The following is a 21767-nucleotide window of genomic DNA, read 5'->3' as shown; positions in this document are numbered from 1 at the left end:
TGCTAACCAGTGGTGCACATGGCATTCAGAAAATGTGAAGGGAACACTGGGTGTGGCAGTACATGCCAGTATCCCCGTACTCAGGAGGCTGAGGCAGGAGCACTAGATGTTTGAGACTAGCCTTGGCTATATAGGAAGTAACCCCACCAGCCAGGGCTATGTGGCAACTTTATGGCCCCCAATTTTTTTAAAAGATAACAATTTTTTTGGGGGGGAAGCACACCTACTAGTTGAACAGATAAATTAGGGAGGAAAAACAATGAGGAGAATTCACTGTAGGGAACAGTGACACAAGTCCATGTCAGTAGACAGGGGTCACCAGATATAGCTATGTTTTCATGGCAAGTTCCTTCAGCAGCTAACCATATTCTAGAGAGTTCTTAGGACATACAAAATTGCAAATTGTAAGCATATGTCTTTAGAGAAGAGAGTCTGTGTTCAAAAACTAAGCAGAAGAAGGAATAGAAGACCTGGTTTAGAGCATTGTTAAGGAAAATAAATGGGCAAAAAGCTGCCTTTAAGTAACAGCTATCTGCCAAAAACAAGTCATGAAGCATGGCCATGAATGCATTTTAATTTGGTTTTGCTACACTTATTTCCACTTTCCTGGCTTGCTGATAAAATGTCCTGTTTTGAGGACTTTTTTTTTCCCTAAGGGAAAAGGTTTTATGGGTTTGCAAATATGGAAGGCCTCGTCTAGCTGGAAGCAGATAGTGCTGAGATGAGGAACTGCAGAGCCACTCCCCAGGCCTGGCCCTCCTAGACACCAGCCACCCTGGACCGCGAAGCCCAGGGGCACTCACTTCTATCTGTGAATGAAGCTCAGCAGAGAGGATCCTTTCTGGGTCGAGCGCATCCCCTGGGGGAGCTCTGCACAGCACTTGTGGCTTTGCCTAGGTGGGAGGCAAGGAATGGCTCAGATGCCAGAACCAGTTTCTGTTTCTTCTTCCACTTAGGGGCCACTGGGCTCCTGCCCTGCCCCGCAGCAGAACGGCACCTACTCACAGCTTTCCACTCTATGGTTACTTCCCCGAGGAAGCCTACCTTGGCCTAGATATGTGGCCTTGCTAGATCGCTCACATAACTGTTGCTGTTTAAATGTTCTCGTGTTTTAAAGGCCTGAGCTCTGGGAGGGCAGGGCAGCTCTGGGTGCCACATGCCAAGCTTTCCTCTCTGCCTTGCAGAGCTGCTACGTGGGGAAGGATGAAAGGCATCACTCAGGTTCTGCTATGGCCTGAGCGCGTCCTGCTTAGCCAAACTCCCGTGTTGCAGCCTCCCCCCAGTGGGATGGTTCTTGGAAATGTGGCCTCTGGAGAGTAATCAGGGCTAGATGAGACCATGGGGGTGGGCCCTCAGGATGGCCTAGTGCCCTTATAGGAAGGGACATCACAGAGTCTGCATTCTCTCTTTCCACCACTGAGAATGGTGTGGGCAGCAATCATCTGTGAGCGAGGAAGAGCTGGACTCAGGTCTCAGATGTCCAGTCGCCATAACTGAGAAACAAATTGCTGTTGTTTAAGCCAAATAGCTTGTTTTTTTAATGTTGCTGTCATTGGTTTAATTTTTAAAAAACATTTTATTAATTTTTTTGAGAGAGAGAACGGGCATGCCCGAGCCTCTAGCCACCACAAACTAACTCCAGATACATGTGCCACTTTGTACATGTGCCTTATGTGGGTACTGGGGAATTGAACCTGGGTTCATAGGCAAGTGCCTTAACTGTTAACCCATCTCTAGAGCCCTGGTTTATGTTTTTATTTGTTTTGAGACAGAATCTCACTTATGTAGCCCAGGCTGGCCTCAAGTTACAATCCTCCTCCTGTCACAGCCTCCCAAACGCTGGGTTACTGGCACGGGGCGGCATGCCCAGTTCCAATTTAGGGTATTTTTCTCTTCCTCTTCCCTTCTTCCTTTTCCTTCCTCTCCCTTTCTATCTTTCAGGATTTGAGGATTGAACCCAGGGCCAGACACTGTGCTTGAACCTCAGCCTGAGCTGACAGGCTAACAAGAGGCACTGTGGACAGCCTCTCTCCCCTCCTCTAAGGAAATACTTTGCAACGTACTATTTTCAAATCCATCTGCAGCTGGGAAACACTAGTTACTGTGAGAACACAATGTTGAGTATACTCAGCAAAACACTCACCACAGAAAAAGAAAACAATGCGAGAACATGAATATCACTTGTGTGTCTTCTAAGCCTGCACGGCTGTGTGCTGAGAAGCATGCGTAGACACAGAAATAAACCTGTGTGTGCCTCCGGCTGGCTATGGGAGTGAATGTGTCATACGGTTATAGCAACAAATACATATGTGGCCCTCAAATGAAAGAATGAATCACACCAGCCCTATAGCATCCTTATTACCTCCTCTGAGAACATCACAGATGAGCGAGCAGAAAGAATGTCCAGAGCCAGGGGAGGGGAGGAGTGTTGTGGATATCTTCTGGATGCCACATGGCTGTCACAACAGCTGTGGTTCTCTACACAAGATTGAATCCATCATCATCCCACCATGGATAGGGAGGGGCTCTTGGAGACCCACCTCTCCCTAAGAAGCTATCGGCAGCTAGTAGTTGCTATGGGAGGGGGAGCCGTCCTCGTCAGTGGTGCATCTGCAGTTAAGTTACCTATAGACCAGTAAATAGCCCTCCAACTCATGCTCACCCAGCCCAAGTCCACTCACTGTACAACGGCACACAACAAGAGGACATGGAGTCGGGAGGGGATTAGCTGTGCAGAAGGGGGTTGGTAGAAGAGGGGAAGAAGAGAGGAACAGGAGGCAAATATGGTCAAAAAACATTATATACACATATGAAAGTATACAAAAGAACATAAGGAAAAAGAGAAAATCAGGCTTGTGGCCTTGCTTTTCCGGGGGTGAGTGCCGGGAGTGTACAGCCCTCCTCTTGCGTTCCTCTTTTCTCAGAGGTGAAGGCATCCAAAGCTGGAAATGATGCTTTAATCCTCCAGTTTTCACTGCATGCTTTCAAACTAATGTCCGTGTGGTGGTAATTCTCATCCTAGATGGAATCGTAATGAGCACTCAATCTGATTGAACCCCATTATACTTCCACAAAAGGATGCAGGCTCAGCCTTTTAGCAGGCAGACGTCAGAGGCACATTTGCCTTGGAAGATGACACTAATTTTCTCAAAGTGGAAAACCGGCTCTCAAGACTTTCATCCTCAGTGAAAGCAAACCCGGGATTCAGATGGCGCATTCTCAAAACCAAGGATTTTGTCAGAGAAAATACAAGTGCCGAATGACAGTCAAGCCAAACAGCCCCTGAAGGACTCTGTTGCTATGCCCTTGACATCGGGCCCAGGGGAGGTGTGACTGGGAGGCAGGACTGCAGACAAGCCAGGCTGAGAAGCCTGGTTGAACATACTGGGCAGCTGCTTGAGGTCCAGTCTTCTGACTTTGCTAAGAACAAGTCCTCCTTCCCTCAGGTAAGAATGCATTTTATTATCAACCAAAACTTCACTTTCTGTGCCGATGGGAGGAGATGCACTTCAAACCTCGATAGGGTCTGAAGTATGTATGCTGTTCCTCTCTAGAAAGAACATTTGGCTTGTATTTGTGCCAAGCACACGTTCTTCTGGCTGTTGAGGTTGTTATCCATTTAACTGGTGTGGATCAGCCGACCTCGCTGGAGGTAGCTTAGAAGTTTAGTGGAGGAGAAACTGGCGGTGAATCATGAACCACTTGTCACCAGTTTGTGATATGTGTGTCCCCTGGTTGTACATGATGTTTTCTATCAGAACAGAAGTACTGGGGGAAGGAGAAGAGTAGGGCAGGAGAAAGATGATGGCTGGGTGTCTTTTTATTTCCTATACAGAAAAACAAAGTCACAGACCATTGGCTCGCAATGTCAGTGAGCAGATGGCTGTATCAAGTGAAGATCACACCCACAGAGCTGAAACCCATCCTGTAAGTCAGAGAAGTGAACTGATCTCGATGTCTGCCTTAATCTTACCCAAGGATGAACTCTAGGAGGGGGAAAAGTGGTCTTTTCTATTTTCTTGGACTTCCTCCAGGAGCATCCAGCTGTGTCTCCTCTGGTCTCACTTTCGGAGTTCACAAACACCATGAGAGCCACGACTGCTGTGATAGCTCATTTACACTGAGCTCTATATAAGCAAAGACAAGATATTCAGTGGCATTCATGTTTCTCTCTAATATCCTTTATGGATGCTGAGAGGAGGACTTTGGAGCAGATCATTAGGATTCTTAAATATTGACCAATAACAATTCTTTTTATTGAGTTTTCATTATTATAAATGAGGGCAGAAATTCATGTATGTAGAACTCAGATTGCAACAAGTTAAAACACTTTGTCAGTGAGAAGCATCCTTGAATGGAATATGGGAGAAACTATGAAAACCTAGGTTGGTGTCCTATAGATATTTTTTAAAAATATGTTTTATTTATTTATATGTGAGAGAGAAAGAAGCAGAGAGAAAGAATGAGAGAGGGGGGGGGGGGGGAAATGGGCGCTCCAGCCACTGCAAATGAACTCTAGATGCATACGCCTCCTTGTACATCTGGCTTACATGGGTCCTGGAGAGTCAAACCCAGGTCCTTTGGCTTTGCAGGCAAAGGCCTTAACTGCTAAGCCATCTCTCCAGCCATATTTTTCTCTTTTCAATATTAGCAAGACACAGCTTCCCATGCCACGATCCTCCATCCCTGTGCTGCCCTCCCCCTTTATAAGCTGGCTTTCCCAGTCACTTTTACAATGGAGAGGACAGTGCTTGGTATATATTCAGTAACTCTTGTCACCTGTTCTACAAGTTTTCTCTCTTCTGAGTGGTCACAGCATTACTCTGGGCATTATGTGCCCTGAGATAGGGTGGTATCTACATGTCTATAGTACTTTGTGTAAAGGAGTTACATTGGAGAGCAATGGGGATTCGAGCAACTGGGTTTGAATAGGATCCTGGCACTTATTAGCCCCGTGCCTCATCACTTAACTCCTCTGACCCTTAGCTAACCTATCTGCAAAGGAGAGGTAATGAGAGTGTCTCCTGATAGAGTAACCGAGATCAGTTACACACAGGACTGTGAGTGCTGGGCACTTAGTTCTTTCATGCTGGTAGACTCATTAGTGTTACATTCAAACTGAAAGTCTAATACTTAATCTGGGAACCCTGACTCTCATCTCATGGTACTCAAATTTTATGTCCTGCCTTCTACTTATTTTTTATTGTTTTAGTTATTTATTTATTTGTTAGATACAGAGGGAGAGAGAGAGAGAGAGAGAGAGAGAGAGAGAGAGAGAGAGAGAGAGAGAGAAAGAGGAATGAATGGATGTGCCAGGGCCTCCAGCCACTGCAAATGAATTCCAGATACATGTGCCATGATGTGCATGTGGCTAATGTAGGACCTGGAGAGTCGAACCTGGGTCCTTAGGCTTCATAGGCAAGCACCTTAATTGCTAAGCCATTTCTCCAGCCCCTTCTACTAATTTTTGTTGGCAGTCCTCACCTACTTTCCATAACAACTGGAATTCCCCTGAATTTTCTAAACTATACTAGAAATCTGGGGGCCTTTTATAGAAGCATCACCTCCATTTCTTTAAGATGCAATGAAAGAAAATAATGGGCTGGAGAGATAACTTAATGGTTAAGGCACTTGCCTGCAAAGACTAAGGACTCATGTGTGACACTCCAGGCCTCATGTAAGCCAGACACACAAGGTGACGCAAGTGTGTAAGGTTGCACATGTGTACAAGGTGGCACATGCGTATGGAATTAGATTGTAGTGGCTGGAGGCTCTAGTGCACCAATTCTTTCTCATAAAAAATTGCAAAAACTGAAAAGGAAAATATGAATGTGTATTTATGAAAGAAATCATACTTATATTCAGGCTAGACTGTCCAATAAAAACTCCAATGGGGCTGGAGATATGGCTTAGTGGTTAAGGCACTTGCCTGTGAAGCCTAAAGGACCCAGGTTTGATTCCCCAGGGCCCATATAAGCCAGATGCACAAGGTGGCACATACATCTGGAGTTCATTTGCAGTGGTGAGAGGCCCTGGTGTGCCAATTTTTTTTTCTCTCTCTCAATTCAATAAATAAAATATTAAAAAATTTTCTCCAATGGTATGAACGTTCTCCATCTATGCTGCCCAGTGCCATAGCTACTTGCTACCTACAGGCAACAAGCACAAGAACATTACATTTTATTTAATTCTCATTAATTTAGGTTTTAACAGCCACATGTGCTCAGTAGCATAGCCACCATCTTGGGTGGAGCAAACCTAGAAGTCACATACTCATCACAGTGTCGTCCTTCTCTCCCTGACTTGGAATGGTTAGGGCCTAAGAACCACATATGACCCAGATCTGCCATGGGCAGCTCAGAGTTGAGGACATCTCTTCAACTTTCCTTTTCTCAATGGTAACATGGGGCGGATGACCGCTGAGTTTCATAGGATAGCTCTGAGGACAGGAGTGAGGATGAGATTGCCAGGAGAGCAGTAGCCCAGGTTCTGCGCTGTGTGGGACTTACCATTCTTTTCCTTCAGCTTTTGCTACTGAGATTAATGTTGTAAACTGTCCCTTTCCACAGTGATCACTGATCTCTCCACTGAGGAGGGTCCTCAGTGCAAGGGGAGCAGGAGAGAGAGGACAAAAGAGGAAAGCCCAATGTGAATAAGACCAATTTCCAGTATGGCCATATATTTAAGTTTCCAATAAAAATTATTTTTAAAATAGACCTTATAAGTTTGTCTGGATACATATCTTTTCTCAATTTCCATCTTGTTATTCCTCTGCCTTTAACTGGTCAGTGTTCTTAACCTCTCCACTGATTTTGCTGTATGTTGGGGTAGTTCATACATCTCTTTGCAACTGTATTTCTAGGATGCTTTGAGACTAACCCTAATGTGGCTGTAGCCACCCCCATCACAGACTTCACATCTTCCAAGCCAGCGGCACCTTAGTTTCGTTGAGATAGTGCCTTGCTATTCTTCCTGCTCCAGCTTCCTAAGTGCTGGGATAACAGGTGTGTACCACCACACCCAGCCTATGCTGTAGATTTCACATGCCCCAATCCATTAACTAACAAAAAATGGAGTTAAAAAAGGGATCTTGGGCTGAAGAGATGGGTCAGAAGTTAGGGCATTTGCCTGCAAAGTCTAACAACCTGAGTTCGTTTCCCCAGTACCCACATAAATCCAGATATGCAAAGTGGCACATGAATCAGGTTGGTCTGCCACGACCAGAGGCCCTGGAGCATTCATTCTCTCTGTCTCTCTTCTCTTTCAATCTCTTCCTCTTTCTGTCCTCGCAAATAAGTAAAAATATTAAAAAATGAGATATTGGACTACTAGCTACTGAGTGTGGTTTTTAGCTGCTATAAGATGGAGATAATTAAGCTTAATGAAAGTTATTATTATTTTTTTGTTTTGTTTTGTTTTTCGAGGTAGGGTCTCACTCTAGCCCAGGCTGACCTGGAATTCATTATGTAGTTTCAGGGTGGCCTTGCACTCATGGGGATCCTCCTAGCTCTGTCTTCTGAGTGCTGGGATTAAAGGCATGTGCCACCATGCCCAGAGAAATTTATTTTTAAAACAAGACTATGGGGGACTGGAGAGATGACTTAGTGATTAAGGCACTTGCTGGCAAAGCCAAAGGACACAAGTTTGATTCCCAAGTACCCATGTAAAGCCAGCTGCACAAGGTGGTACACATGCTTGGAGTTCATTTACTAGAGGCCCTGGCATGCCCCTTCTCCCCCCCCCCCCCCGCCTCTTTCTCTCTCCTTCTCTCCTCAAATAAATAAGTTAATGAAATATTTAAAAGATGCAAAAGAAAAGACTATGGGGAAGGTTACAAGGAGAAGAGGAGGAAGAGAAAGTAAGGGAAACCAGAAAATGCATGAAAAAAAGGATATATTGAAACCTAATTATATGTCTGTATGCTAAAAATTGTTAAAGAAAATTAAAAATATACATACTATGAAAATGGAGATTGCTGATTTGTTACCAGATGGGATAATGTATGTGAAAACAATTTGTCAACTAAAACATATGAGTATTAGTTAGCATTGTTATTTTTGCCAAAGAGAGTTAGAAAGGCAAGCCAAGGCAACTCCCACTCATCTGTAGGATGTCTTCCAACTTACTGGATATCACCATCGTATTGGTCTATTCTCCCTGCCTTCTCCTTCATGGCATGGCTTACTTCAGTGGTCAGGAGGGCATCACATGCTTTAATAAGGAGATCAACCCAGTTGTTAACAGTATTGTTGAGGTTGGAGGTTGTAGCTCTTTTGTAAAAAAGGGAGAGTGGAGACCCAAAGATACTGCAGAAATAATGATATGGAACGACACAGTGAAATGCAATGCATGATGGTAATTCCAGGAGCCATCAAATACTAGTATAAAATGAATCTCAAAATGGTAATGACAAAGCAGTGGCTGCTGAAATCAAGCCTAGAGGAGAAATGTCTCCCTGTCCCAGCTAGAGACACGAGTCTAAAATCCTGGTTCTCAAAGCGTGTCCCTTAAAGCACCAGCATGAGTGTCATCTACGGATTTGTCAGAGCTTCAGACATACTTGTTCAAAGCATGTCACTTGGCCAGTCTCCAGGTATCTATAAGGACAGTGAAGTGGGGGAGGCCCTCGTCACCAAAGACTATTCCATTGCCATACCTTGGCTCCTACCTAGTAGCCTAGAGGCACAGTGGGTGTGGTCAGTGCTATGAACCTGTCAATTGGAGCCCTTCTGACCAAGGGACTGAAGACGGGATGCCAGCACAATACAGTCCCTGACCTCCAGGTACAAAGACCAGACAGGAAATGAGCTATAGCTCACCAACACTGATGTGGAGGCTGAAGGCTGGAGTGCTCCTGATCTGGACCTGGGTCTTGATCTCCTTTGAATCACCAGCGCTTAGCAGGACGTCCAGCTATAGCAGATGCACAGCACATGTCTGCTGAGTGAATGTCTGCTTCCATGCCTTCCATAAGCTGTAAGACTCCTGCCTCGTTGATTGGCTGGAGTAGGGTACGCGCTTGCTCCTTCTTACATTTATGGGCCTCCTGAATGGTAGGTTTTACCTTCCTACTTGCACTTCATGTTTAAATTTTACCTTTACGGACATCTTAGGTTTTTGAGCATGTACCGTGTGCACGTACCCATCTTCAACTTTACATATACTAATTTGTTTGAGCTGCACAGACATCATAGAAGGATGCATGTACTGCTTTATTTTGTTCATTTTAGAGGTGATAGAATGGAGGCCCAAAGAGAGCAAACAACTTGCTCCTATCCCCAAAGTAGTCAGGAATAAACTAAGGCAATGTGGTACCAGAATCTCCCTTTTAGGCTAGGATCTGGCTTTGGATCGTCATACTACAGAGACCTGCCCATGGTCCACAAGTCTTGTCAGCCTGGGCCTACTTACTGTACTCTTTGTTCCTCTAGCAACCCTAGGTCTTTGGTCCACAGTAGGGGAGGCTGGCCTCTTCCCACCTTGGCAGAATTCAGCAATGAAGGCCATCCTTTAGCAGGTTGGTGGGGGCCTTCAAAGGATACTTTTTTTTTCCTTCTCTTACTCCCTTCCTTCCTTCCTTCTTCCTCCCCTTCCTCTATCAACTTTTCCAACAGGTCACTGCTCTCACATTACTGCTGGAAATGTTTTGGAAGGAGGGGAAGGTGACTTCCATAAGCTTTGTCCTTCACCCCCCTAAACTGAGAAGACACTATCTTTCCACAACACCTGCTAGGCAACACCAAAAGGAAACCCAAAGTTGCATTAATCATAGGAGGAAAGGGGAGCAACTTCAGACTTGCCATATATGGCATCTCACTTTCAACAGAGAACAGCCCTGCTTCCTGTTGGACGTAACAACCAGAAGCTCAGAGCAGCACAATGATAGGAAAACACTGAGCAGACAATAACCAAGGAATAAACAGAGCCTAGGGTTTTCTTTAACCCAACATGTGTGGCTGGGTGGGTTGTGGTGTTTTATTTATATTGCTATGCAACAGAGGGGGAAAAAGAACAAATGTGATTTCAAAGAAGAGCACAGGACTATACCAAGCTACCGTACTATGTGACTGCAGTCAGACTTGACAGATGCTTGATGGCATTTCAGGGTAGACATCGATCATGACATCAGACATTAATTTAATAGAGTTCCTGACTAGGCTCTACTTTTGTTTTTAGAAGTTTCCTGGTGGATGTGGCTGGCGCTCTAGGCCAGGGACAGAACTGTGCTGGCTCTGGCAGGTCTGGGTGAACGTCGAGACAACTTCAGGAGCGCTGCTGAGGGGAAACCCGAGCCCAGCTACCAGGATGAAGCCAGGAAAGGATCCCGGTAATGGCAGATCACAGAACATACATCTCAGATTTCTGACAGGACTGGGTACCTTACACCTCAGAAGGGCAGACATCTAAGGGTGTTTGTAAATGTTACGCTCGAAGCCACAGCCCAAACCTGCCTTCCAGGGAAATCCCTCCAACCAGGAAAAAACAACTCCAGAGACCTGGGTGGGGCTTCTCTGGGATCAGGTTCCTTTAGTGATGTGAAGTATCTCAGTGATTTACCCACACAATTGCTTCCCTCACGGCAGTTGCCATCTGTTTCTGTTCGCTGTTTTCACTTGGTGGCACAAGTGCAGTGGGGAAGGCTGCCTACACCTGCTGCTCATTCACCCGCCGGCCCCTGCTACAGCCAGCGGAGGTCCTCCTAGCTCCCTACCCAGTTCAGGCAAAGTCCAGCCACTAGGCAACGCGCAGGCAATGACAGGCCCAGTCTCCAGATCAAGCTAACGGGTGGCTGTTGGAAAATCAGGAAGGCTGTGTATGCCGTTTTCTAACCTGTAGACCCATTCATTCATTCCCTAGATATGTACTGGTAGTTCCAGCAGTACTTCCTGCATGCTGGCCACCATTCCAGGTGGACGTGCACATGGCAGTGAACACAGCAGGATAAAACGTTCTGCCCTCAGAGATTAGAAGTTCTGGTGGGGACAATGCCCAAGTATAAATTAGCCATCTACCAAAGAAGTCACGTGCCCTACTCCTTGGCTGGCAGCTCAACTTTCCCCACCATAATTCTGCCACCTTAACAGACTCCCTCATCATCTCCTTCAGGAGGCTTTAAGAAAAAATTTTTTTGTTCATTTTTATTTATTTATTTGAGAACAACAGACAGAGCAAGAGGCAGATAGAGAGAGAATAGGAACACCAGGGCCTCCAGCCACTGCAAATGAACTCCAGACGCGTGCGCCCCCTTGTGCATCTGGCTAACGTGTCCCCTGGGGAATCAAGCCTCAAACTGGGGTCCTTAGGCTTCACAGGCAAGCACTTAACCGCTAAGCCATCTCTCTGGCCCATCCTTCAGGAGGCTTTTTAAAGGCTTCCTACTGGTATTGAGATTCCTTCTCTGAATTCTGCATTTAGATCACCACTTAGAGAAGGCCATCCTTAACCTCAGTGGCTAACACGTGGAGGCTCTCAAACGTCACTGCCTTGATGCTTCCCTTCCTTACGGTGCTTATAATCATTGGTGTGAAGCTTGCCACTTGGCTATTGGCTAGCTCATCTTTTGTTCTTGCTCTGCATGAACCATTCTCATTTCCTCAGCTGGACCAGCAACTTACAGAACAGTGTTCTATGGTGACAGATGTCCCTTTGTTAGTAAATAGTGGTTCTCACGTGTGCCCATGGGCCGGGGTTATCTGGATGGCCTGCTAGAATAGTTTGTGGGGGGAGGAGTCCTCCCCCAAGGTTTCTGATGCAAGTCTGAGATGGGCTGAGAATGTGTGTTTCTGATAAATTCCTAGGGAACACTTGCTACTGACCAGGAACCACATTCTTGGGAATCACTGGTTAGTTGAATGTAGCATAGGGTTTAAGAGCAAGCAGACAGCCTTTGAGACTCTTGCCACTCAGCAGCTGTGTGACCATATTCTGTAAATGGGATGACAGGCCACACATCAGAACTGTGGTAAGGATGGAGCGAAAGGATGATGTAAAGCGCCGAGCACTGCCCCTGACATGCTGAACACATTTCATAAACCTGGCAAACCCGGCGCTGCAGCAGGTACAGGATAAGCACTGAACGCTGCCTCGGGCTTCCTGCTCAAGCTCGCGGGAAACTATGAATTTGTACAGTGACAGTGAGAGGTGTCATTGCAGCATGCCATCTATAATTAGCAACATGTGAAATTAAGCCAGACCACTGAAAGCATACGACATAAGGGCCTTCAGAAATGCCTCTCCCTACAGTGAGCTGGATGTGAACGTGCAGGTGTACAAAGCCATGTGTATTTTTAAAGCGCAGGGGCTGTCCCCAGGTACCTCCTCCAAACTGTCTGTTGCTGAAGGATGCCGAAGATGACCACTTGGCTTCCAAAGAGCTTGGAGCTGGCGTCTGGCTGATGGGTTGGCAGACACAAGTGGAACCCGTCATTGAATAATTAATCACTTGCAGTCTTGGGAAGAACCTCCTCCGAGCAGATGTGACAATCACTTCTTCTAGCCCAGTAGTTTTAAAGCACCCAGCCCTTTATGGTCCCTCCCAAAGCAAGACCCATGTCTCTCCTCAGGGTCTATCTGAACAGTTACACTGGCTGGCATTTTCGTACAGAAAATCCAACTGTGGTCAGAAAAGACTATTTTCAGACCTTTTCCAGTTCACCAGGACATTTGGGACAGAGGATTCATGGAACCAGGGATGAAGTTGCCCTGGCCATGCCCTACTAATACGGGAGACAAGGGTTTGGCCCTGTCTCTGGGCCCCTCTCACCAGGAAATGCTATCAGATGTATGACACCTTGCAAAGTTGAATGAGATCATCTAGAGGGTCAGTGGTTGTGGGCAGAGCGCATAAGGGGGAGGTTGCTGGTCTCGCAAGCCCTTCCATCCCTCACCCCCTCACAGACGAGCACTCACCCAGTATCACCCAGTGGTACCCTCCCTCAATGCCACAGAAAAGAACAACCTTCCCCCACTCCTGAAATTTTCACTCTTGGTGGGTATTTCCTGAAGAAGCCAACACAGCCAGCGGAGTGCCCACACTCCCGGGGCCCAGGCCAGGCCGCCGGGCTCCCGCGGGGAGGCGGACCGCGGAGGGGGTGTGTGTGCACTGGAGGCTGCAGGGACGTGGGCTGCCAGGCCCCGACCCTCGGGAGGTGAGCGCCGGCTGGGTCCCCGCACCTGGCGCCACCCGCAGGGCAATGACACCGAGGCAGAGGGCACCTCCCGGGAAAGAGCCGCACGGAGGGGGTGGGGGGTCTCTCGGCTTCTCACGGGCTCTCCGGCTTCGACCTTCTCTCCTTCGGTCCCCCTCCATCCGCCCCTCCCTCTTTGTCTGCCGTCGCCTCCGGAGCACCCTGCCCTGGCTCGGGCGCCCGGTCCCCGGAGAGCCCGGCTCGTGCCCCGGTCCCCAGTCTACCCCGCCGGTTCGGGTCTCACCCAGAAGAGCAGGTTGAAGCCGAGCAGCAGGTACTTGATGCACCGCAGACCCCCACGGAAGCGCCCCATGCTGCGGCGCCGACGGCGGGCTCCCGAGTCCCCAGGCCCGCGCGCCGAGCCCCGGGAGCGGTAGGCGCCGGCGGGAGGGGCGGGGCGGAGCCTCGGGGGCGGGGCCTCGAGTGAGGGGCGGGGCCTCGGGCTCGGGGGCGGGGCCTCGGGGCGGGGACTCTAGCGACCCGGGGCGCCACGGGGAAAGAGGTCGCGGTCCCCAGGAACCTGTCCCCCCGGCCCCCGCTCCCGAGCCGGGGTCTGTCTCCTCCTTCCCACGGGATGTCCGATCATTTGCGAGGAGCAAGCGTCCGCCGGGGCGCGGGCTGCATTTGATCTCAGCCAGACTGCCTTGAGGCCGCAGTGATGGTGAAGTTATCCTCGGTGGCTATGGACTCCCAGGAAGGTGGTTTTAGGTAGAAAAGCTAAGACCCGTGGCAGGGCACCCGGCCAGTGACCAGGGATGTGGTTCCCAGGCTCCCTGCCAGCGCACAGGCCGCGGAGACCGCGCTGGGGACCCTCCCTCTGTCCCTCCTCCAAGGACGCTTACCTTAATAGGCAAGAACTGGGAGAAGGCGCAGGAGCGGCCGCCCTGGGCCCTGACCCTGCTCCCCACCCTGTTCAGTTGGACAAGCCGGCCGGAGGGAGTCAGATTCTGCACATCCTGCTGGATTAGACCAGGGGAGGGCTTGAAAAGAGTCCAGATTCTTGGAGTCTACATTGTGTGATGTGTAGATGGGAGAAAAGGGGCGTTTTTTCTTTCTTTTTTTGCTCTGTTTTTATTAAGTTTAGGCGGCTGGCTGGGAAATCAAGCTCCTACTCTCTTGACTAAGTGTCTACAATATGTGGTGTCAGACAGCACAGTGGGGGGGGGGGCGGCAGGAAAGTGTAAAATTCAGGGAGTTATGCATTAATTTAGCAACACTCCAAGTGCCAATTATAGGCCAGGCATAGTAGCAAGCCCCAGGGACTCCAGAAGACTGCCAGACCTGGTATGAGGTCTCTAGTGGTGGGTACGGATCACAGTGGTAAATAAATTATTAGACCGAGGTGAGGTGGGTGGGGATGTACTGGGCAAGAGTCTTGGCCTCCCTGCCTTGGCCAAGTAAGGCTTTGCTAGGGAGAGTAGGCCTGATCCAGGCTTGAAGAATCCCAGCTGAGGAAAAGAACAGTCTTGAAGACAGCATGTGCAAAAGCGCAGGGGCAGACACAGGTACTCCTGGGAGCTTGTGCAGCAAAGCCGAGACAGTGTAAGGCAAAGGTGGGGGATTCAGAAGGCATTCAGGTCAATCGCAGCTGCTGACCAACATGCACCCCTAACTATTACCCTTGGGGCTCAATTTCCTCATCCCAACCTGGAAGTGATAGTGTGGCTTCAAAGAGGTTTTGTGGAGACAAATGAGTTAATATGTATAAAATGCCCAAAGTAGTACCCAGAATTAGCAAATATGATGTAAAGGTTAGCCAGTACAGCACCCCACTCTCAGCCAACCATCCAGGTTGCCATCTTGGCCAACATCTGCGTTTGTCCACAGATGCTTGAACAGCTAGTGAATTTTGTTTATGAAAATGAGAAGAAAAATGAAAGTGCTGATTCTGGGAGTAGCAAAGAAGCGGAGGCAGAGATAGAAGTCATTAGTTATGCAGAAGCAAAGCCTTCCTTTTAGTCACACTCATGACTCTATATTTATCACCTGTTTTGCTATAAAGAGGAACTAAGTTAATGAGTACGGTGCTACCCAACAGGCATTCGATAAAACAATTGAATGAGCATTAATATTTTACTGTAAGTGTATTGTTGAATTTTATGTCTCTAAGACAAAATATATTTAGAGATTATATATTTTATCCTCTCTAAGAACTGAACTATTGTGACATATAAATCTATTGTTCTTCCAAGCTGTAATGCTAGCACATATATTTGTTTGTAGGATTATTGCATATCTGTCATGACACTTTTAAATTTTGAGTATCGACTTAGCCAGCCCCCTTCAACAAAGTTATGTTTTAAGGAACTTTACAGGCCTAGCCTAAGAACAAAGGTGTGCACCACAATACCCAGCCTTAGGATAATCTATTACCTTGTAACTAGCTCATAAAATAAACTGACAGTTGTTGTGGTAATGGCCTGGGAGTAGCGGCTCTTAGTACCCAGCTGGTCTCTCTCCTCCTCAACGTTGTTGGATGTGGATGTTAGACTCTAGGTTGCTGTAGACTTCTTGGTACTAGCCAGGAGACCGATCCAACACTGAGAACAATAAAATGGAAAGCTGAAAAAACCTATACCATGCATGACTTTACTCCATCACCAAGTCAGCCAGTTCCAAAGCCCTTGTCATCCAGGTTTTCAAGTGTATGTGTTTCATGTGCCATTGTCATTGTTGAGAGGTCTCTTAGCATATGACACATTACAAATGCACACTGAAAGTAGGGCACCATGTTAAATGGCATGACAAGAAAAACCAGCCACTAAACAAATTGTCATTGCTTTTAGAACCACACATTTTCCTTGAAGAACATATTGTGACTGTGAAGAATTGCCAAGAGAACCCCAGATCTGCCCACAGAATATGGCTAAACCACAAAATGAACACAACCATCTTCTTACCTCCAGACTTCTTGTTACATCAGAAAAATCACAGCTTATCTTGAACGTTGTGCTCTGCTGCTTGGAGCTGAGGTGTTCCTAATGACAGACGGAAGATAATGCGTTCACTTTGGATGTGCTGAGTTTCAGATGTGGTGGAGAGGCAGATGGAGTAGAAGTATGTTTGGGATTCTGGAGGAGGGTTTGGACTACAAGCTTAGGGTAAGGATTCATTAGCAAGAAATCTTAACTTTCTCGTACATGTGCTAGAAGATTATGAAAAAGCATCTCCCCTCATACTTTCCTCCCAACATTTTATTAGGAATATTTTCAGACATTTGCAAAATTAAAATATTGAGCAGTGAACATTGTGTCTTGAAGCCATAGAGTCTGCAATACACTTTTTTTTTTCCATTAGTTCTCTATATATCCGTCTACTTGTTAATCTATTTTATATAATTTTGGGGGGTTCTTTGAGGTAGGGTCCTGCTGTAGCCCAGGCTGATCTATGTAGTCTCAGGCTGGCTTTGAACTCACAGTGATCCTCCTACCTTGGCCTCCTCAGTACTGAGATTAAAAGTGTACACCACCGTGCCCAGCGGGGTGGGGGCGGGAGTGGGGAGACGCAGAAAGAATGGGCGAACCAGGGCCCCTAGCCATTGCAGACAAACTCCAGATGCATGCACCACTTTGTGTATCTGGTTTTACGTGTGTACTGGGGAATTGAACTTAGGTTGTTAGACTTTATGGTCAAGTAGCTAATCACTGAGAAAACTCCCCAGCACTAATTTTTGTTTTTTGATGTAGAGTCTCACTCTGGCCTAGGCTGGCCTTGAACTCAAGGTTAAAGACCTGTGAGCCACCATGCCCAGCTTTTTAAAAAAACTTTTTCATGGTGCTGGGGATAGAACCTCATGCATATCAGGCAAATGCTCTTCCACTGAACTAAGTCCTCAGCCTGCTAATCTATTTTAATATACTTTTCCAAATGTTTCACTCCTAATCTCTTTAGCATAGATGACATTAGCTACAGTTCAAATATTTGCTTAAAGAGAGGGTTTTTTTCAGATAAAATTTATTTCAACTAGATATGCATATTTTAAGTTGCGTATAATGGCACATGCCTTTAATCTCAGTATTTGGGAGGCAGAGAGAGGAGACTAAAGCATTCAAGTCTAGTATTGGCTACATATTGAGTTCTAGGCTCAGCCTAAGCTATTTGGGACCCTGACCTAAAATAAAACTATAATAAAAAAAAAGATGTACACATTTAAAGTATACCACTTAATAGTTATTTTTCTGGGGGAGAGGGCGTTCAAGGTAGGGTTTCATTCTAGCTCAGGCTGACCTGGAATCCACTATGTAGTCTCAGGGTGGCCTTTAACTCTTGGCAATCCTCCTACTTCTGCCTCCCGAGTGCTGTGATTAAAGGTGTGCACCACCACGCCTGGCCCATTGGATAGTTTTTTTTTTAATATTTTGTGTTCATTTTTTATTTATTTATTTGAGAGCGACAGACACAGAGAGAAAGACAGATAGAGGGAGAGAGAGAGAATGGGCGCGCCAGGGCTTCCAGCCTCTGCAAACGAACTCCAGACACGTGCGCCCCCTTGTGCATCTGGCTAACGTGGGACCTGGGGAACCGAGCCTCGAACCGGGGTCCTTAGGCTTCACAGGCAAGCGCTTAACCGCTAAGCCATCTCTCCAGCCCCCCACTGGATAGTTTTTGACCAATGCCCACACATCACTATTGTCCTCCAACACTTCCCAGGCAATATATGCCCCACCTTTCCTAGAGACAGGTTCTATTTTCTTTCACTGGCAATTAAATTTGCCTGTTCTAGATTTTCATACAAATGGAATAATACAGGATTTACCTCATGCACCTACATTTATATATAAAATTATTTATTATGATTCAATGTTTTAAAACAAGTCATTTCTGTGGTATCTTAAATTTTAAAACAAAAAAATTTGCTTCTCTGATTTCAATGCACAATAGAGGCTGCATGCCAATGTGATCTGCTACCCACCCCCCCGCCATCCCGTTAAAAACACATGAACAACAACGTGACCTTGATGTTCATGACCTCACAGTGGCTGATGCTACTGACACAGGACCTTCATAATAGGAGGAAAGAAACGATGACATCAAAATAGAAGAGAGACTAGTTGGAAGGAAGATGGGATTTAGTAGAGGGGTGATGTGAGAGAGGGAAAGGGGAGGGGATTATGATCATGGTATATTGTCTATATGTATGGAAGTTGTCAACAAAAAGTTTAAAAGAAACCACATGAACAAGCGTTTCTTCAATAGGAAGGAAATTCACATCTTTCCATTTTATACTTGAACCTATATTTTCATTCCACAATGCACTTTGCACTTTTACATTTGAAAGGTTTTTTTTTTTTTTTTCTTGGATGTCTTCTTATACTTGTCTGGACAAAAACTGCCATTTTATGATTGAAACAGATATGCTTTTCCTCAATACCATAAGACTCTATTTATCAATTAATTTCTTCTAGATTGAATTAGTGTTAGAATTATTTTAGCTCAAAGTTGATTACAATATCAAATATAATTTTAAATGTATAGTTATTAAACATAAAGGTAAGGTATTACTAGAAATTTCTCTTTTGATATCATATAAATTTATTTTTATATTCCTTTCAGGTTAGCATTCAGCAATAGGTTTCTTTATGGCATCCTCATACATCATGTATGTCATTATATTTTGTTCTTATTTGTCCCCCTGTCATCTCTCATGTTCTAGCCTCCATTCCAGTGGTCCCTTTAACTCCCAGCTAGTCCCTCCTTCTGCTTTCTTACTCCACATATTCTATTACACTCTCTATTCCCCCCCCTTAAAATCTCCTCCCATCTAATGATGCCCTTTCTAGTTCTATGACTAATATATGCACACACACACATTTATGCACACATTATTTTATTTTTTAAAAATATTTTTATTTATTTATTTATTTGAGAGACAGGGAGAAAGAGGCAGAAAGAGAAAGAGAGACTGAGAGATTGAGAGACTGAGAGATCAAGAGAGAGAGAGAATGGGCACACCAGGGCCTGTAGCCTCTGCAAAGGAACTCCAGATGCATGTGTTACCTTGTGCATCTGACTTATGTGGTACTAGGGAATTGGATCTTTAGGCTTCACAGGCAAGCATCTTAACTGCTAAGCCATTTCTCCAGCCCTGCATGCATTATTTTAAATCTAAGTTCTACATATGAGAAAAAACCATGGAACTTTCTTCCCGAATTTGCCTATTTTGCTTAATATAATGACTTCCAGTTGCATCCATGTTTTTTTTTTTTTTTTCTGGAAAAAATGCCATGAGTTCATTTTTCTTTATGGCTGCATAAAATTCCATTGTGGTGGTTCACACCTTTAATCTGAGCACTCAAGAGGCAGAGGTGGGAGGATCATCATGAGTTCTGGAACTACAGAGTGAGTTCCAAGTCAGCCTGGGCTAGAGTGAGACCCTACCTTGAAAAAAAAAAAAGAGAAGAGTCCATTGTGCCTATGTACCGCCTTTTCTTTCTCCATTTATCAGCTGATGGATGCCAAGACCGATCCCCTTTCTTAGCTACTGCGTGTCATGCAGTACTAAACGTGGATGTGCAGATTGCAGCAGCATGCTGAACTACAGTCCTGCAGGTACAGACCCAAGAGTGCTGTAGCTAAGTCAGATGGTACCCTAGTTTTCGTTCTGTGAGGACCCACCACGCTGATCTCCACTGTGGCTATGTGAGTTGACATTCCCTCCAGCAGTAAACACAGGGTCTTTCCCCCACATCTTCACAAGCCCTTGTTGTCATGTTTTTCTTGTGACAGCTATTTTAACTAGGATAAGGAAGAATCTTAAAGCAATTTTAATTTGCATTCCCTGGTGGCCAAGGGTGTTGAACACTTTTATAAGTATTGGCCATTTTAGTTCATTTACTGATGGATAATGTGAGTTTTGATGTTTAATTTTTGCTATGATTTATATATCTTAGATATTTATCTTTTGTCTGATATACTGCTTGCATATCAGCATAAACTCTCTTAATATTTTTCTTGCTTTTTTTTTGAGACAGGGTCTTGTTATGTAATCCAGGCTGAGCTTGAACTTTGACCCCCCCGTCTCTACCCCCACCTTCCAAGTGCTGGCATTACAGACTTACACTGCCACAGCCGCAACTTTAAACTTCTTCTGAAAGTCCCATTTACAGTTGGGTCTGTTATCAAAAACTATGTTGTTTTTGCTTTTGTTTTTTGAGGTGGGGTTTCACTCTAGCTCAGAGAGGCCTTGAACTCACAGGAATCTCCCTACCTCTGCCTCCCAAGTGCTGGGATTAAAGGTGTGTGCCACTACGCCCAGCCTCAAAAACTATTTTTGATGGTTAATCCAATTGGTTATCAATTCTATTTGGTCTTTCTTCAATTTTATTGAAAACAGAGTTGTCACCTTTTCCACGAATAGGATATGAACTATTTGCATGGCTGTTATTTGCTTTCTCAACACCTACAACATTTTCAAGTGGGTTGGTGTGGAGGAAGAGACCTTCCTAACAGGCACATCCTCAGAGGGTTGATTTAGGAAAGAATTCACATGGAAGTCAATTGCAGATATGGAAGTTGGTCCTCTCAAAACTGTTCTTGTTGTAGTTCCCTCTGGAAAGATTTCTTCTGTCCCCAGATATGCATGCTCCTGGGACAGAGCACTTTTTAAGTCAGGAAGAAGGATGTGTCTGTGGAAATGATCAGTACTGAGAACAGACACTGTAGAAAACATCTTCAGGGGCTGGAGAGATTGGTAAGTAGTTAATGCTCTTGCCTGCAAAGCCTAACAATCCAATTCAATCCCCAGTACCTATGTAAAGCCAGATGCACAGAGTGACACATGCATCTGGAGTTTCTTTACAGCAGTTATAGGCCCTGGCACACCCATTCTCACTGTGTGTCTCTTCTTTCTATCTCTCTGTGTTTGCAAATAGATAGATTAAATTAAATTAAAAATTTTTTGATTCAATTTTTATTTATTTATTTGACAGCAACAGAGAGAGAAAGAGGGAGAGAGAGAGAGAGAGAGAGAGAGAGAGAGAAAATGAGCGTGCCAGGGCTTCCAGCCACTGCAGATGAACTCCAGACATGTGCGCCCCCTTGTGCATCTGGCTAATGTGGGTCCTGAAGAATTGAGCCTCGAACCGGGGTCCTTAGGCTTCATAGGCAAGAGCTTACCCACTAAGCCATATCTTCAGCCCTAAATTAAATTTTTAAAAAGAAAAAGAATACATCTTCAGTGGGCAGAGGAGATAGAATATTGTTTTCATCAGCTTTCCATCATAATCAGTAATTGATATCATCAACTTAGAAAAAGAAAAGGCTTGTTTTGGCTTACAGTTCTGAAGTTCCTGTCCATGAGGGACTGGGCCATTGTTCTGGGCCTGTGATGAGGTAGCACATCCTAGTGAAAGTATAGGATGGAGCAAAACCACTCACCTCACTGAGAGAAGAGAGAGCAGGAAAAGGCAGAGGCTGGGGCCCGCACTATCCCCTTCAAGGACATGCCTCCAGTGGCCTGAAGCTCTCACCTTCAGCCCAACCTTCCAGCAGCACAAAGTTGGGGGACCAAGTTTTTACTGTGGGAGGCATTCATGCACATCATAGCAAACTCTCACGAAGCCCAAAGAAGCAATGAGCAGA

At 45.7% G+C, this 21767-nt stretch overlaps 1 protein-coding gene across 1 annotated transcript in view; it reads right to left on the bottom strand.

Moving 5' to 3' along the window:
* Positions 1 to 13559, bottom strand: part of Tspan2 (tetraspanin 2) — a 44235-nt gene extending 30676 nt beyond the window's left edge. Inside the window, exon 1 of the mRNA XM_004667532.2 lies at positions 13432 to 13559. Within this exon, the coding sequence (XP_004667589.1) occupies positions 13432 to 13500 (69 nt within the window). The 5' untranslated portion in view covers positions 13501 to 13559. The remainder of the gene's footprint in view (positions 1 to 13431) is intronic.
* Positions 13560 to 21767: the final 8208 nt, after the last annotated feature.

The sequence above is a fragment of the Jaculus jaculus genome, chromosome 19 (assembly GCF_020740685.1).
Source record: "Jaculus jaculus isolate mJacJac1 chromosome 19, mJacJac1.mat.Y.cur, whole genome shotgun sequence".
Lineage (NCBI taxonomy): Eukaryota > Metazoa > Chordata > Mammalia > Rodentia > Dipodidae > Jaculus > Jaculus jaculus.
The sequence above is the reverse complement of the archived record's forward strand: the minus strand, read 5'-3'. Positions and strand labels throughout refer to the sequence as shown.